The sequence below is a fragment of the Zingiber officinale genome, chromosome 1B (genome assembly GCF_018446385.1).
Source record: "Zingiber officinale cultivar Zhangliang chromosome 1B, Zo_v1.1, whole genome shotgun sequence".
NCBI classification, from domain to species: Eukaryota; Viridiplantae; Streptophyta; class Magnoliopsida; order Zingiberales; family Zingiberaceae; genus Zingiber; species Zingiber officinale.
In genome coordinates, this window is record NC_055986.1 from 85,421,300 (window position 1) to 85,439,933 (window position 18,634).

General features: G+C 38.3%; 2 protein-coding genes across 4 annotated transcripts in view; one reads left to right on the top strand and one right to left on the bottom strand.

Moving 5' to 3' along the window:
- Positions 1-13,592, bottom strand: part of LOC121969040 (galactose mutarotase-like) — a 29,475-nt gene extending 15,883 nt beyond the window's left edge. Inside the window, exon 1 of the mRNA XM_042518997.1 lies at positions 13,283-13,592. Coding sequence (XP_042374931.1) covers positions 13,283-13,480 — 198 coding nt within the window. The 5' untranslated portion in view covers positions 13,481-13,592. The remainder of the gene's footprint in view (positions 1-13,282) is intronic.
- Positions 1,584-8,218, top strand: LOC121969004 (TORTIFOLIA1-like protein 1). Of its 3 annotated transcripts, none has more exons than XM_042518995.1 (7): positions 1,584-2,492; positions 3,652-3,843; positions 3,945-4,032; positions 4,123-4,775; positions 5,970-6,120; positions 6,202-6,833; positions 7,740-8,218. In XM_042518995.1, exons 1-7 carry the CDS (start codon positions 1,647-1,649, stop codon positions 7,929-7,931), a joined length of 2,754 nt encoding a protein of 917 aa, XP_042374929.1. In that variant the 5' UTR covers positions 1,584-1,646; the 3' UTR covers positions 7,932-8,218. The 3 variants fall into 3 exon arrangements, with proteins under 3 accessions (XP_042374929.1, XP_042374930.1, XP_042374928.1); XM_042518996.1 differs by having other exon boundaries at positions 6,211-6,833; XM_042518994.1 differs by having other exon boundaries at positions 5,970-6,833.
- Positions 13,593-18,634: the final 5,042 nt, after the last annotated feature.

The window sequence follows — 18,634 nt, forward strand, 5'->3', positions numbered from 1 at the left end:
TCGCTGGCTCAGCACTGATGTTACTTGTTTTGTAGAGCGAAGCGAGGTCCACATTCGGTTAGCGAAGCTACCACCTCCCTAGCTTCCCACCTTCACGCTTTCGGAGAGGATCAATATTCATGCCTTAAAACATCAATTTGACTCAATATATTGAGAGTAATGATTTTTTAAATACGAATTGAATTTTTTTAAATACATTCATATTCAAAAATCACTGTTCTTAATATATTAAGTCAAATTGATATTTAAGGATATGGATATAATTAGAAGAAGTAGACAAAATACATAGAAGTTAGTTTTTTATCAATCCGAGGACATTTTGTCCATCAGTCGATTTTGGATCAAATCAACTAATAGACCAAACAACCTTGGATTGATATGAAACTAGTTTCTATGTGTTTGTCTACTTCTTCTCATTATTTCCATGTTCTCAAATATCAATTTAACTCAATATATTGAGAGCAGTGATTTTTTTTAACATGAATTAAATTTTTAAAAATATTCGTGTTCAAAAAATCATTACTTTCAATATATTTGATCAAATTGATATTTGAGAACATGAATATTAGGAGAATTAGATGAATATATAAAAGCTAGTTTCATGTCAATCCGACATCGTTTGGTTCATCAACCAGTTTTGTCCAAAATTGACTTTCATATAGATGCAAATTGATTTGACTGATTTTCATTATCAATCGACTGATTTACTTGAAACTTTGTATATAGAGAAATTGATTCGACTGATGTTAAAAATCAATTGATTAGTTTTCAAACAAAAATCAATTTGATTGATTTTTTTATCAGTTGATTATTTAGGGACAAAATGGAAAGCAGATACATGATTTGAAACTAACTTACACGATTTGATAATTTTGAAAACTTATCTACTCAATAAAAAGTTGATCTTTCAAACTTATTCATTTTAAAAAAAATGATTAAGTAGGTCAGGTAACGTCAAACCTTGGGTGATCAGTCCGGCCATACGGAAGTTTCCTATTGGTCACTAAGATAAATCGGGAAGCACTCGTGGCAGACAACCCAGAAGCCCATATCCCTTAGTTGCGCGTTTTATTTGGAGGAAAATTTCCTATAAATACGCCATATCTAAGAATTGAACCGTGAATATATGGGCGACAACTGAATGCCCTCCCATTGCACTACAACCCCGGGCTCAAACTTATTCATTTAATTTATATTGAAGATATATAAATAAGCTCTTATTAAATTGAACAATAAAGTTGCTCTTGGTTCATTAAGTGTCATACTCTGTCCCCGGGACTATGGTATCACGGTAAGATATTCAGATTGTCACCTCTAATTATGACGTATTTGTAGTAATTTTTTTTTTAAATGAAGGACAGAATCAAAGGATGTTAGACTTCTAAATTAATCATCATGTACACTTCTCAATTTATCTTGATAGCTAGAGAAAATTTTTTATGAGATAAGAGATAGTCAATTACACTAATTAAAATTATTATTATTATTTTTATTAACAGCTCAAACATAAGAGAAAAAGTTGAAAACAGATGACGTTCGAGGTCTATTTGAACTTTTACCGAACTTTGAACCCATTTGCGTAAGTGTCGGTCCGTTTCCCCCAAAAATAAATTTTTTTTGTTCCTTCGCTTGTTCATCTTCTTTCCATGGCGACTCCCGTTCCCAGGCCTCCTTTCAAGCTCTCCAGGTCCCTTTCCGCATTCCTAAGCCCTCGCAATTCTGCCTCCTTGTCCAAATCTGTACCTTCTTCTTCTTCTTCCTCTTCGCTTTCCTCCCATCTCGCCATGGTGGAACTCAACTCGCGTGTCCTCGCTGTGCTCTCCAAACTCTCCGACAGAGACACTCACCAGATCGCCGTCGACGAACTCGAGAAGATCATTCGGACCCTCCCAGATACCGGCGTCCCTATACTCCTCCACGCCCTCATCCACGACCCCGCCGTGCCTTCGCCCGGCCTGCAGGACCTACCCGCGTCCAAGCAATCTTCATTCCTCGTCGCCCGCCGCGAGTCCCTCCGCCTCCTCACTTTTCTCTGTGCCTGCCATACGGATGCGGCCTCCGCGCACCTCCCCAAGAGCATCGCCCACATTGTCCGACGCCTCAAGGACCCTACTTCCGATTCCTTAGTTCGAGAAGCCTGCGGCGACGCCGCAGGCTCACTCGCCACGCTGTACCTCCTCCCGTCGGTCGTGGCGGAGACTGCGTCAGAGGACGGCCCTGGCGGAAGTGGAGTAGGCGGATCATCGCCGGTGGTGTGGATGTTCGTGAAACCGTTGTTTGAGGCAATGGCGGAACAGAACAAGGTGGTGCAGGGCGGGGCGGCTATGTGCCTCGCAAAGGTGGTGGAGTGTGGGGGGAAAGGAGAAGATGGGAAAATTGCAGCAGCAGGGTCCGCATTCCAGAGGCTGTGCCCGAGGATATTTAAGATGCTTGGTGGCCAGAGCTTTCTAGCCAAAGGAGCATTGCTTTCAGTTGTCTCTAGCCTTGCTCAGGTTTGTTGGCTCCGTAGTTTCCATTAAAACATAAGATCATAAATTTATGTCTGGCTTTGCACACCATGTATCCTTGCATTATGCTTTTAAACATTGCTGACTATGGCATTGAAGAGAATCATATATTGATATTATGAACTACTGGGATTAGGATACATACCATCTTGCTCTCATCTTCCAGGTCTTTTTCCTTATCGGAATTATTGAAGCCAACTTATTCTGCCATTTCCCTCCATCTTTTTGTTCTAAATCTTAGAAGTTACCTCGGACATATTTTTTTTTGTCTTTATACATCTATTGTTTCATTGAATTTTGTTTTTAAATAGAGACAAAGAATAATCTCTTACATCATATTCATAATTGGTTTTAAAGAACCATATACTGTTTGTGTGAAACAGACAATTTTATCTTTGATAGTTTGAATAACCTATGCAATTTTGCAACTTCTTATAACTATCTTATCTGATGCTAATTTAGAGTCTTGAAAGGTTGGACCACCATAAATACAAACACATGTCTTGCCTCTTTGAAGTTTAGTTCAAGCATACTTGCTTGGGCTATTGATCTATAACTTTTCAACATTCAATATTCCTGAGGATAGTAATATTTTGCATATGCTTTTATGGTTAATCTGTTCTGTCATTCTTGGTTTTGCTTAGTGCTGATGGTCGACACTGGTGACTGGACATAATTTTATTCTGTCCATGGAGTTAGTTCCATAAACTTCTGAATCAGATTGATTAATGTGGGAAAGACCTCAGTTTGTAAACTTAATGATGAAATCTATCTAGGCATGTTTTTAAACAGAAAATCTGAAGTCTTGAAAGGTTGGACCACCATAAATATAAACACATGTCTTGCTTCTTTGAAGTTAGTTCATGCACCTGCTTCGGCTATGATCTATGACTTTTCAACATTCAACATTCCCAGAGGATAGTTATATTTTGCATATGCTTTTATGGTTAATCTGTTCTGCCATTCTTGGTTTTGTTTAGTGCTAATGGTGGACACAGGTGACTGGACATAATTTTATTATGCCCATGGGGTCATAGACTTCTGAATCAGATCTACATAGGAAAGGCCTCAATTTGTGAACTTAATGATGAAATCTATTTTTGTTTTTTCAATCAGAAAATCATTCTGTCATATCCTTTTTCAGGTAGGAGCTATTAATCCCGAGAGCATACAACAAATACTGCAAATAATTTGTGAATGCCTTGAGATTAATGACTGGGCTACCCGTAAGGCAGCTGCTGATACATTATGTGTGTTAGCTTCTTACCCAAGTCATTTTCTTGGTGATGGTGCTGCAACAACCATAGCTGCTCTTGAGGCTTGCCGTTTTGACAAGGTAAGCTAGTCAGGTGCCATAACTAATGATGATTTAACATGCAGTGCCTACGTGAATTTCTTTACAAGGTTGATTTTTTTAATCTTGCATTACATTTTCAGGTAAAACCTTGCAGAGATAGCATAACAGAGGCACTACAATTATGGAAGAGGATTAAAGGGCAGGATGGAACTTCACCACAAAAAAAAGGTCCGTGACTTTAAATTTCCTTCTGAGTTCTGCTATGTATTTGTTGTTCATGACGCTCATCTTACTTTTTAGTATTTAACATTACTGCAGAATCTAGGAAATCCGAATTGGCTGATAACAATGAAAACGAAGATCATGAAGGGTTTGGTTCTATTAGAGTTCAGGACTTATCAAAGATTTCCTATGCTTCTGCTTCATCTGGTGAAACCATGTCTGTATTAAAGGGAAACAGCACTAACATACCAGAGAAAGCAGCTGCACTTATAAAGAAAAAGGCACCTGCTTTGACAGACAAAGAATTGAACCCAGAATTCTTCCAGAAACTCGAGAACAGGAGTTCAGATGACTTACCTATAGAAGTAATGGTACCTCATAGGTGCTTGCAGTCCTCTCATTCACAAATCAAAGGGCAACAAGAAAATTGCAGACACTTGGTGGGAGTGCCAAACTGTGATGGAACGACACTCCCAAAGTTGGATTACTCTGATGGATGTGAAAATTTAAATACATGGGACAAGGGGTCAGAACAAAGGCTATTGTGGTGGAAAGATTCAAAAGAAAAACTTATTGATAATAGAAGTGAGAGATTTTTGAAGGATTTACCTCCAGATCATTTAGAGGCCACTAGATCTGATGCCCATACTGAAGGGCCATTTATGAGTAATAAAGCCAGTTGGTCAGCCATACAGAGACGATTAGCTCAATTAGAGAGGCAACAAGCCAGTATCACGAATATGTTACAGGTTTATCGATAAACTAAAACTTCTTTATTATTTCATCATATGTGATTTTTCCCCCTTCCGTTCTGTTCATGGCTTTGAATATTGGTGGCTTGTAACTGATTGTTGAAATGTTCTATTTTCCAAATTCCATTAGATTCTCATTCATTTTTTACATCCTAGGTTATGTTTTTTTTTTTCCTAAAACATATGATAATATGTCTGCACAGGATATATCTGAAGTTTTTATCAGTTTCTATCTATTGCTGATTTTGCATAACTTTCTCAATTTGTAATTCTCATTTTATTTTGCCTTGTTGTCCCTGAAATACAAGCATCTTCTGTAGCTTTTCCTCTATTATTTTTCATTTCCTTTATGTTGGTTAGTTATGGTTCTATAATAAGCCATGTTTCTTTTATTTTTTTTAATTATAGCAAGTCATATTATCCTAATGTTGTGGGGTCATCTTATGACACCCTCTTTAGATTCATATCTGAAGTGGAAGATTATGGTGGGTCGGAGAACTGGATGTCATCATGTGTATTACTATTACTTATGGCTTATGAATTTTCAGTTGCATGTGTAGGCCTATTAAGTTGGCTTATTTCATTAGTAGTTGAAATATACTGTTCTTTATTGATTATAGAGAATATTATTCAAATATGTTAAAACACCTAAAAGCTCTTATATTCATATGGTTATTATTTTCAACATAATTTCCTTCTAATTGTCTCTGCATCTGGTATTGTCTGAAACTAGTATGCTGGAAATACGTGAAAAGTCCCTAAAGGTTTCTCTACATTTAATCCATGTGAAAAATTCCATGTTTGTAGCATATTTGCAAGCATGATATTGGCATTTGCTGATCATGATCTGAAGAAAATATAATCTTGCTGATATAAATATCGAACCATGCACCCCTGTAAAACTATAAAGAAAATTGATGTATGATAAAGACATCCCTTTTCACAAGGCTTCTACAAAAATATCATGCACTTTATATCCTCCTTCAACCATCACTCAGATCTTCATCTTGGATATTGCATTTACCTCCAGATGCTTCACAATTTAGCCCTTTCAGAAACAAGGTCAATTCTCTCACTTGAGATGTCAGATTTTCACCCATCACATTGTTTGGATTTTGTCTTTTTCTTTCTTACCATCTGATATACCCATTCATTGGTATTAAACTATTCACTAATTTGTCACAACTTCAGGACTTCATGGGAGGCACCCGTGATAATATGGTGAATCTAGAAAATAGAGTCAGGTGTCTGGAGAGAGTTGTGGAAGAAATGCTTCATGACTTGGCTATGCCATCTGGAAGGAGAGGAGGAAGTATGGCTCTACAATTTGACAATTCTTCAGGTAGATCTTCATATACCAGCTCAAAGTTTAGCAGCATAGTTGAGATGCGATTTCCATTTTCCAAAAGGTTTTTCTCATCAGGCAGTGTAGTTTCTAGTGTAAGAGGAAGAGATTCTACATGGAGGTCTGAATCTGAAGCATGTGATTCATACGGATACACGATGTCAAGAAATGGATTTTTGAACTCAAAGCGGGATTTTGATGCTGTTCCAGTGGATGTTGGGGCACACAGAACTGATCATGACACGGATCAAATCAATGGCAGGAGTTCGTGGAACAAGGGATCAGGATCAATTAGGCTTGGTGAAGGACCTTCAGCAAGAAGTGTTTGGCGCTCCTCAAAGGATGAGGCTACTCTGGAAGCAATTCGGGTAGCTGGGGACGATAATGGTACTTCCAGAAATTCTGCACACATACCTGCTCCCCAATTAGATGCTGAAGCTTTAACAGATGACAATCAATTGCCAGATAAGGGTCCGCATTGGGCATCTTGGACTCGCACCATGGATTTATTTCATATTGGTGATATTGATTCAGCTTATGCAGAGATTCTTTCAACTAGTGATGATTTATTGCTTGTAAAGCTGATGGATAAATCAGGTCCAGTTTTTGACCAACTCTCTAGTGAAATAACAAGTGCAGTCTTGCATGCAATTGGACAGTTTATTCTAGAACAAGGTTTGTTTGATATAGCCCTAAGCTGGCTTCAGCAGGTACCGATTTTTATCTCTCAACATTAGAGTTTATCTTGTCTGTTAAAAAAATTCATTATATCTGATGTTATTTCTCAAAATATCAAATTCTAAAGTCTAAACTAATTGCGCTAATAGGCTTATCTCACAATCATTTAATTCCTTCCTGTATCTCGAGAGACTCTATTGTTGTGCATATTGTTAACATCAATTGGCAGTTTACTGAGACTATTAAGCTCATAAAGCAGGGAAGCACAGGCATTGATGGTTCTAAGGTTTTCCTGTTTGATTTTAATATCTTTTTTGATTGCTTAATTCTCTATTGGCTGCTGTTAGTGTTCTTGTTCGTTGGTATTGAAGGTTACACTGTTTACATTTGACTTGGCTTCAGAGTGTGCAAATTGCATAAGTTTCCTTGAATCAATACAGGTTGGGGCAAATAAGTCTGTCTAGAATATTGTTTTCCAATCAGGACATCTATGAAACGGGGCTTAAGGTATCGAAGATTACTCTGTGTACATTTTGGCATAGCATGGAAGTGTGCAAATTGCAACAGTTTCCCAATTCCTGTCATGCCAATCTATGAAATGCGTCTTAAGGATTGGTTGGATGACCACCAGAATCATGATCAAACATGGTGCAAGAGAATCATATGACAGCTGAAAATAATGTATAACTATAAATACTTGTTGTTTCAGATAGGTATGGTAATCTAGTCTTAATAAAAAAAAATTTTGAGAGCTTTATCATGCAGCAGTATTTTCCACCGAGTGTTCTATATTTTTGCTGTTTACTCTCTTGAAAATATGCGAGTCCATAGGAAAACAAACCAATAGCTAGTATTTTATTCTGCCTTTCATGATGATTTGGCATTTCTTATTAACTGTTTCTGAAATCGTATGTGAGCACTTTGTGTTTGATTTGCAGTTGTCAGACCTTGTAGAGAATGACGTTAACTTCCTTAAGGTTCCACTTGAATTGAAAAGGGAGATTTTATTGAATCTCCATGAAGCTTGCAGGCTAAAACTTCCAGACAATTGGGAGGGGGCACTTCCAGACCAACTAATGATGCAGTTAGGTTCAGCTTGGGGTCTCAGTTTGCAACAACTTGTCAAGTAAAGCATCTAACAAAGCTGGGAGGGGGCACTTCCAGACCAACTTATGATGCAGTTAGGTTCAGCTTGGGGTCTCAGTTTGCAACAACTTGTCAAGTAAAGCATCTAACAAAGCTAAAGTGAGGGGAAAAAAACATATAACAGATCTGTCATTGCTATGTATTTTCTTTTTCAATTTTTGGTTGTATTGGCTTTGTTAGAAATATACGTTGTAATTAAATTCTACAAGGAAAATTGATCCTTTCTTCATTGCACTTAGTAAAAAACAAACATTTCTCTTGGTCTTGTAAATCTTTCATTCTTATTTTACTGTTAATAAACGATTTCAGTATTTCTTTTAAATTTACTTTTGTATACATTATCATGCATAGTATTCTTAATCTTTTTTATTCTACTCTCCCATATTTTTGGAATGTGCCTTAGAAATGTGTTTTTTTTTTTGGCAGATATGGTTGGAAAGTTTGTACCATATAATCCATATTCAGTGTTATAATTGCAGTTATCATGATACTTGTGTTATCATAATTATTGTGATTGTTTGTCATAATTGCTGTTATTATATTTTTGATGATATATTTTATAAACGGTTGTAACAACTGGTATTTATAGCGTAATTTGGCTATAACAATAACATACAAGAATTTATTATTATTATTATTATTATTATTATTATTATTATTTGGTATGACTATAATAATAATAACTCTAAAATTATTGTGCAAAAATTAAAATGACATCCTATTTTTTCTAAATCATCATAAGAACATTCCTTTTTAATTTTTAATTAAAAAGAGATTCTACTCCACTAACAACCCATGTAAAATGATATTGTCCTCCTCCTCATTATTATTATTATTATTATTATTATTATTATTATTATTATTATTATTATTATTATCTCTGTCATATATAGTAATACAATGTCAAACTGATTTTGACTTGTTCAACAACATTCATAACATAGCACTATAATATTATAGTAACTACGATTTTATAGCTGCTACAATATAAATTCATATTGTTTAATAATATTTACGTTGTAGCAACTATCAAACCATAACTACTATAACATTATAACAACTATGAAATTATAGTTGTAACAACATAGATTTATCTTGTCCAACAATATTGTATTATAGCAGCTACAGACTGTAACTGCTATAACTATCGGAGGAGTTATGAATTCGTAATTACTACAATGGGGACTTGTCTTGTTCATACAATCAAGAGATATGGTCAGATGTCACAAGATAATAACGTGAAAACAATATATCTATAGAATAGTTGAATAATTATACATGAGTTACTGGTTAGAATGAGACGTCAATCAAAATAAAAGTGGCCTCTTTGATTATTTGAAAAAAATGAGAAGCCCTTTTAATTTTTGTCTAAAATTATTATTATTGTGTTATTAATCCCTCTGTAACATCATATTTGATCTCTCATAAACTACCAATATACACTTACAAAATCATTTAAAAAATCCTAAAATGTACCTAAGCCTTAGATCCATCCACTGAAGTCTTTAAATAGTGACATAATGCAACCTATCTCGTTGTCCCTAAACTGAGCAATTTCCTCCAAACAACATAGCAAAACTGTTTGCTAAAACTATACATAGCACATGATTTGGAATACAATAGCACCTCCATAAATGTCACTAATACGACTTCACATGTCAAAATTTGATCACTAGTATATGCATTTGCCCTCATGGGTGTAACCGAGTTGGTACTCGGGCAGAGTTTGCCACTAGTGAGACATGATTCGATTCCTGATAGATGCAAATACTGCTTCGGATTATCTTGTGTCCCCTGTCTAAGAAGGCTACTCGACTAAGGCTGAATAAGCCCCCGTAATTTATCCACTTCTAAAATGTGTGGGGCTGCCCTCGAAGGACTGCCAAAGTATCTTTTACCACCAGTAGATTTTACGACCTAGTTCAGTCAGCTTTGGGTGGAATATGATTTGCTCCAGTTGCCATCTTATACAGATAGAACAGAGATATCAATGCACTGCATAGCGATCACATGATAAGCAAAATTCATGAGTTTTCAGCAAGCATTCAAGTACTAGCACAATCCATTAACTATGTTAAGAGAAACAATGAAAAATAAGTACTACCATATTAGTTTAAACTTACTTCACAATTGTAACAATTTTAGAAGACAAACATCAAGATACAAAAAAAAAAGTCTGTCCAAAGAAAGCTTGAAGCGTAGCCAATGCACTTATAAGCAGCAGAAGAGACTTATATACAAATTAAATTCTTATAATCTCTGAAACATTTACTTACTACTTCAGTTTATTAATTTATCCTAATGATTTTTCTGAACATCAGCTGGCCTTGTTTTAGAGCAATTTTTAATATGATTATGTTGAGAAGTCGCTGTATCAATCAACCAACAAGATGAAGCATATACAGTTCAACTGTATTGTTTAAAGTTTTCACTGGACAGATGGTTCAGGATCATATTAATATCAGTGAAAATCAATGTCAAGTTCAAATTGAATGATCTTACACAACTAAATATAACTAAGCAAACCTATGCCTGTAATTCAAATAAGATAGTGGAAAGCACGGGAAAAATACCAAACAGCAGTTGATAGTAGAATGGTCAAGTGAAGGCGGAGCACCAGTTGCTGCCCAAGTCGATGTTGATACCCTCAATTCCTATCCCACTGCCTGAACCCGAACTCAGTCTCGTGAATGGTGTTCAATTAGTCTAATATATGAATGGCATTGTGCCAGTAGCTGCATCTGAACTTAGATATTATTTGAATGGCATTGCACCATCTCTTTCAACTAGATAGAAGCCTTTCACAGGAGCAGAAGCCGGTGTATAGCCATTCCCTTAATCTCTACTAAGTTCACAATCTTACCAGAGACATTAAGTATACCGCTAATTCATCTGATATTTTTTTCACAAGAAAGTTTATTTAGTAAACAGAATAATTTAGTGTATCTTACACGTTCAGAAGAGAATCCAGTTACTTAAGAAAATATACCGGAATAAGAGAACTTTTCCACATGCTTTATGCCAAAAACAACTAGAGGCTTCAATTTAGCATGTATCAATTTAGCTTAATAGAATGCTCTCGGTTATTCTCAACTTCTTTTATAATTTTGTAACAAACTCTTAAACTAAAAGTGCATCAATCAAGGTTCAAATTCTTGAATTTCGGTCTTTAATTGGAACGATACTGTTTCAGTATCATGTCGATGTTCTAATACATGGCGCCGGTGATGGATTGAAGGTTGTAGGAAGAAAGAGATGAGGCACAGGAAAGAGACGTTTGTGTCGAATAGTATTGAGTTTTGCTAATTTATTGGTATGATACATTTCAACAGGTTTCACCAGGCAACGATACGAGATTTCAAACCATGGTAAAGTTTGCAATAACTCCTGCTTGAACTAAAGTGCACGTCTTCCCCCACTACTGTGTTTTGCTGGCTGCATACTTCCACTACCTGTTACTTTCTCAACTTTCAGGTAAGCATGCATGAGCAAACCTAAATAATTCCTTAGAAGTGCATAAAAATATAATCACCATGGATATTTCCCCCAAATTTAAAAAAAAAAAAAAAAAAGAGATAAAAGGCTGCTCAATTAGATGAGCACGACAGGACTACCAAACAAAAAATAATGTATTCTGTTATGCAGGCTCATAAGCCTAATATACCAAAAAACATCATGGAAGATCAAAACCTAGGTCGAAGGTTTCTAAGGTGTCCAAAGGATATGATTGTGATATGATTAATATTTTGAGTAGATTACATAGAAAGTAATTTTTACTATTTTATTGATGTCTATTGTAGAGCCAGGGGATATGAATTCCTTGAGTAGATTGATAAGGCCATGTGTGATTGGGCACTAGAGTAGTATGCATCAAAAACTCAAGAAGATTTAAATAAAAACTAAAGATATTAAAATCCACTAAAGAAATAGTGAAAAATAGAGGGCTAAAGAGATGGATTTACCAATTATTTGATTTGTTTATTGTTAACATTATTGGTTGTCATTGGAGCTTGTCATGCAAATAACTAACTAGTGGTAAAGTAGAATTGAACACTCAATGTAGTATGCATAGTTTTTCTTTTCTTTTTTTTTGTCTACTGTATTTTGATTGTGTCGTCTTATATCAAACTAATTACTTCTCTTAAATTAATGTTTTAATTATATGAGTTTGTATGTGGAATGTTGTGCTAGATTTTTAAAATCAACTTATTTGGTTGTGTTACAATTGATAGAACTTATGTGGTTGTGGTAGATTTGATAGAACTTATATTGGTTTTCTTAGATTTTTTTTTAAAAAAAAAATTATATTGATTGTGCTAAATTTGATAAAACGTACAAAGTGACAAATCTGACTCAAACTGAACCAATACAATATAGGAAGTGTGTGCAACTTGTTAAGTTGGCAAAGTGTCAGCATTTTAATTGAAACTTGATTAATGATGGATACATGAAACTTAAATGTTATGCTAGATTAGGGGGGGAAAAATGAAAAATTCTACTAGATTTGAGAAAAACATTAAAGGTTGTACCATATTCAAGTATTAACTCTATCGAAAAATGAGTGATACAATAGGAATTGTTCCTCCACTTACTTATGGGTCTTGACTCACCCTGCCTATCAACATATAACAAAGCCAAGAATAGAAAATTCATCCTAAAGGACATGCATTACATGAGCACTATGGAAACAAGTTTAGGAGGTTCAAACAGGTTAATCCAACCCCACTTACCAAAAGAAGAAAAATAGTATGAACCCATAATATTGGTCTTAGGGTTAACCAAAATTTTGTTAGGAAGGTTTATTCCTTGGTTCTATACTTGGCTCTGTACCCAGCTCCAGTAATTTCCTATCTCCTTCTATAGTTGTTTGTTGGAACAAAACTTATATGAAAGAACCTTCATAGAGTGCATTCATTTAATAATCTGTATTATATACGTGTTCCAGTATATGATATGACAATAATCCAATGGATGGTTTAAGGATAAGTAGTACTTTTCCTTTTCACATTATACATTCAGAAACCAAATATTGATACTGCGCGTTCAATTGAACTCTTCCAATGAATCTTGCAACAATTATGTTGAACTCAAGACTCATACATTCCGGTTAGTATAAAACAACTGCACTGCGATCAATTCAGGCATTTCCCTTTTATGGAAAGAAATCACGATAAAAACTGCAAAACATTTATCAAGACTAAACAGTAGAAGCAAGATCCAATTTTTATCAGAGAAACAGTCAAAACAATAGAGAGCACGATATACATGAAGACATAAATTTGCAAACCTTTCAGCAAAATCTAGGTTAGCTGAAGGAAGGGAGGGCACTTCTTACCAGTCTCGAGGCCCAAGGCGAAGTAGGAGTTCCGCCGCTTCTCGAAAGCCTTAAGGCTAATGAATTCGGCGAGGAGAAGGACGAGTCCGGAGCCCGCTCCGCCGGCGAGCGACGCCGTGCTACCCCGTCGCAAATAGCCGACGATACCGACAACGAGGACCAGGAGCCCATAGGGATCGTGAAACAGAAGTCGTGCATCGTTCCAACTCGTCGACGTCGGAGCAAGATCGAGGATGGATTTACGGTGGCGGATTAGATCTGCCGAGGAGATCGCCTTTGGTTCTGATCGAATGGAGAAGATATTGTTTTGACCAGTGATTCAGTTTTAGGGGTGAGTATTCGGTTAAAACTAAACCGAATCGAACCGAATTAATCGAACCGAACCGATTTGTTTTCGAATAAATCGAACCGAACCGATTTTCGATAAAAACCGAACCGAACCGAACCGAATTTCTAAGAAAACCGAACAAATCGAATAAACCGATTTTTTCTAAAAATTTGGTTTAGCTTAATAAAAATTTGGTTTGGTCTAAAATTTATGGTCTAAAAAACCGATTTGGTTTAAAAATTCGGTCTATTCGGTTTATTCGGTTTAACCGAATAAAAAAATCAAAACCGAACCCGAACCGAATTAACCGAATTAACCGATTTTTTAGAAATAAAAAACCGAATTTCCGAATAAACCGAACCGAATTTTTAAATTCGGTCAGTTTAATCGGTTTATTCGATTTAACCGAACTTTTGCTCACCCCTAGCAGTAGTTAGCTACTTCGACTGTATCACCGTACAAGTGTACTCTCAATTAGGGGTGAGCAAAAGTTCGGTTAAACCGAATAAACCGATTAAACCGACCGAATTTAAAAATTCGGTTCGGTTTATTCGGAAATTCGGTTTTTTATTTCTAAAAAATCGATTAATTTGGTTAATTCGGTTCGGATTCGGTTTTGATTTTTTTTATTCGGTTAAACCGAATAGACCGAATTTTTAAACCAAATCGGTTTTTTAGACCATAAATTTTAGACCAAACCAAATTTTTATTAAGCTAAACCAAATTTTTAGAAAAAATCGGTTTATTCGGTTTGTTCGGTTCGGTTTGTTCGGTTTTCTTGGAAATTTGGTTCGGTTCGGTTCGGTTTTTATCGAAAATCGGTTCAGTTCGGTTTATTCGAAAACAAATCGGTTCGGTTCGGTTAATTCGGTTCGGTTCGGTTCGGTTTTAACCGAATACTCACCCCTACTCTCAATGTCGTATTTATTTTTTATTTTAAAAATTATTTTGGAATAGCGAGTAAATTTAAGAAGCTGGCTACCGAATAGATGTTATAAAAATTTTAAATTGACTTTAATAAAATTTAAATAATTTTAAGGGAGTTTAAATACATTTTTTTGACAAAATTGATAAAGAATACTGATGCGGCGATGAGGAGGAGCCCATCTGTCACGGATTAACGGTCACGATGGAGGTCAAAGTCAAAATGATCAACGTCAGGGATCAGAGGCTCAATCGCGTAACCCGAGCAAGACGAGGCTGCATAGGCCGATTGGAGGAACCGCTGTCCGGTCGACCGACTAGAGGAAACAACGTCTGATCAGCCCGATCGACAGAAGAGAGGGTCGAACGGGCCACCCGTCCGGCTCGGAGTATGCCATTGATAGTGAAAAATGAACCGGTATAATAAAAGAGGAAAAAACGGATACTTCATAAGGGGAAGAGAAAACAAAAGAGAATACTCGATCTATCATTGAATGCAAAGAAGTCAAGACAAAAATGTCATCTGTCTGCAATCAATATCATTAAACAAGGGCATATGACGGGTCACTAAAATAGGTATAAAAGAATATGATAGGTATGAAGAAAGGTAACTAGGATCTCGGCCTCTATTATTTTTAATTCCTCTCCTTTTGTTTCTAACTTAAGCGTCGGAGGATCAACACTAGGGACTCCTTCATTGATCTGGTTTGTTTTGCAGATAGGAGTAAAGTCTTTATCCAGTCAGCGGAACGCCCACCTCCCCGGCTTTACAACTTCACGCTCTCGGACAGGATCATTTTGACGTCGTTTGTGGGAACGTAACCTGCATCCGAACGAGAAGATAGAAGACGCGGGATGAATCATAACGGTGACGCTGACTCAAGAGGAACTTGACACGTTGATATAAGCCCGAGCAGTGAAGATAGTGGAACAACAGCAACAACATTCGTTGGTTGAGTGTCAACCGATATTATCCGAGTGTCAAGTGCAGGAACTTGCAAACTCCGCAGTAGGCCACCAGGCTGAGCGAGAGGACCGAGACATTCGGGAACAAAACAAGAGGTTGATCGACACCTATAGGGAAGGCCCTCATGCGCCAATCCCATTCTACTAAGCGTCGTTATGGCCTCCAGCGGAAGAGAGGGGCCGAGCGGAAAGAGATCGGGGATCATCCTCGGATGAGGTACCCGCTCGAGACGCAAGGAAAGGGAAGGCGCCCTGAGAGGATGATTCTCCCGAACAGGTCAATCAACAGTTTTCAGAGGGAATTCTAAACGACCCTCTGCCGAAGCATTACACTCCACTGACGATCGGGGAATATAATGGAGCGACTGACCCCAACAACCACTTGGCCAAGTTTGATAACGCGGACACACTTCACTAGTACACGGATGGAGTGAAATGCTGAGTCTTTCTCACCACGATCGGCGCAACGTTAGTTCAAATGGTTGTCGAGCGGCTCGATCCACGACTTCAAGGACTTCCGAGCAGCTTTCCTACACCACTTCGCTTGCAGTCGCCGCCACCATAAGACGAGTGTGAATCTATTCTCGTTGAAGCAGGGGCCCTGAGAGCCATTAAGGGTCTATATCCAGTGCTTCAATCAAATGACGATGGGCATGCCGACGGTCTCCTCGGACGTGTTTGTAAACGCCTTCACACAAGGGCGCACCGAAGGAGAGTTCTTCCGTTCGCTCATACGGAGACCGCCGAAGGACTTTGGCCACTTACAAAAGAAGGCTAATGAATACACCAACGTGGAAGAAGCCTAGGCGGCAAGGAAGAAGGAGACGCATGCCGAGCCCGTAGGAGTATTTGAACGACGTCAACCGAGCAGCCATCAACCTCCCAAGGGGCCTCGATCAGGACTGCTGCCACATGAGCTCAGGACACATGTCGTACAGCATGTGGTGACCGCTCATCCAAAGACTACAAGAGATAAGGTATGTACGTAGATGTTCTGCTCCTTCCACTAATTGACGACGCACAATACCCGAGACTGCTATTACCTGACAGCCAACAGGCCAGCCCCGCGAGGATATCATCCGTCGATCACCATCACCTAATCGGAAACAAAGGCACTGATCAACCGTTCGAAGGGAGGGAGAAAGGACAACGCTCGAACCACGCCACCATCAACCTCAGCGTTAGAACGTTCGAAGCCCCGCTTGAGGCTTCACTGAGCAGAATGAACCATCGACACAGGAGGATGAGAATCGGAGTAACACCGCTCGGGGGGAAATAGGTATGATCGCAGGAGGGTCGACTGACGAAGATTCTAACCGAGAAAGGAAGTCACATGCTCGGCGACTCGAGATACACGCTATTGGCTGTAGTAAGGAAAAAGCTGAAGGACCCGAAATCAGCTTCGGCCCCAAAGACTTGGAAGGAATAGAGATCTCTCACGACGATGCACTGATCATCCGAGCGGTAATTGCCAATTATACAATCCATCGAACTTTTGTTGATACAGGGAGCTCGGTGAATATCATATACAAAAAGACATTCGATCAGTTGCAAATCGACCGGAGCGAATTGCTGCTGATGACAACCCCGCTCTATGGTTTCATATGCAACAAAGTATTGTCGATCGGCCAGACCAAGCTAGCCATTTCACTTGGCGAGGAGCCTTTAAAGAGGACAAGGATCACAAACTTCATTGTGATAGACGCCCCGTCAGCATACAACGTTATATTAGGTCGATCGACCCTAAATGAGTTTCGAGCGGTAGTGTCCACCTACTGCTAGAAGATTAAGTTCTTAGTGGACAATAAGGTAGGAGAAGTCAAAAGTGATCAATTGGCCGCTCGGCGATGTTACATCGAGATGGTTAGATCAGAAGCAAGGACCGCTCGAAAAAACCCGCGCCTGGAGGTAAACATCATCATTGAGAAGGCCCCTGCGATGGTTTATGAAGAAAAAGAAGAAGTCTAAATTCACCTGAATCGATCGGATGTGACAACCTTCATTGCCACTTATCTAGAGAGAGAGAAAAAGATGGAGTTGTCCGCCTTCCTCAGGCAGAATTATGACATGTTCGCCTGGTCGACCCACAAGCTCCTCGAAATCTCGTCGAGCGTCGCCCAACACAAGCTTCATATCTGATCGGACGCCCGACCTATAAAGCAGAGGGAAAAGGATTTCAGTGCGGAGCAAAACTTGATCATCTGGACAGAAACTAATGAAATTACTAGAGGTCGACCACATCCGGGAAGTCCAGTTCCCGAGTTGGCTCGCTAATGTCGTGCTAGTCTCCAAGCTAGGCAACAAATGGCGGGTGTGCATCGACTTCCATGACTTGAATAAGATATGCCCGAAGAATTTCTATCCACTACCTCGAATAGACCAGGTGGTGGACTCTACGGTAGGATGCGAGCTGATCTGCATGCTCAACGTATATCAAGGCTATCACCAAGTGCCGCTCGCCAAAGAAGATCAAGAAAAAGTAAGTTTTATCACGACTAATGGAACGTTATGCTACAACACTATGCCGTTCGGACTAAAGAACGTCGGCGTCACCTACCAAATTCTCATGAATAAGGTGTTTCAGAAGCAGATCGGTCGCAACTTGGAGGTATACATCGATGACATATTAATAAAGTCTGTCCGAGCTACTGATCTGTGTGCAGATATAGAAGAGACATGCCGAACCTTGAGGACATACGGAATGAAGTTAAACCCGAGCAAGTGTTTGTTCGGCGCTAAGAGTGGACGCTTCCTTAGATATATCATCACCGAACGGGGTATCGAGGCAAATCCGAGCAAGGTAAAGGCGTTGCAAGACATGCCTCCGCCACGCAACTTAAAGGAGGCCCAACGACTGACCGGGCGGATTACAACATTGTTTAGATTCATATCCAAGTCATCCGACTGGAGCCTATCGTTCTTCAAGGTGCTGCGTCAAGTGATAAAATTTCAGTGGGACGTGGAGTGCGATCGAACGTTGGAAGAGCTCAAGGAGTATCTTAACTCCTTGTCTGTGTTAGCTAAGCCGAGCGTCAGGGAGCCGCTTTGGATCTATTGTCATCCACCAAGTATGCAGTCGACTCGACATTAGTCAAGCAGAATGACTATGAACAGCAACCCGTGTATTTTTTAAG

Coding starts and splice junctions, on each gene's coding strand:
- LOC121969004 (XM_042518994.1), top strand. CDS start 1,647: ATGGCGACTCCCGTTCCCAGGCCTCCTTTCAAGCTCTCCAGGTCCCTT. Junction 3,844..3,944: donor AGGCTTGCCGTTTTGACAAG/GTAAGCTAGTCA, acceptor TTACATTTTCAG/GTAAAACCTTGCAGAGATAG. Junction 4,776..5,969: donor GTATCACGAATATGTTACAG/GTTTATCGATAA, acceptor TCACAACTTCAG/GACTTCATGGGAGGCACCCG.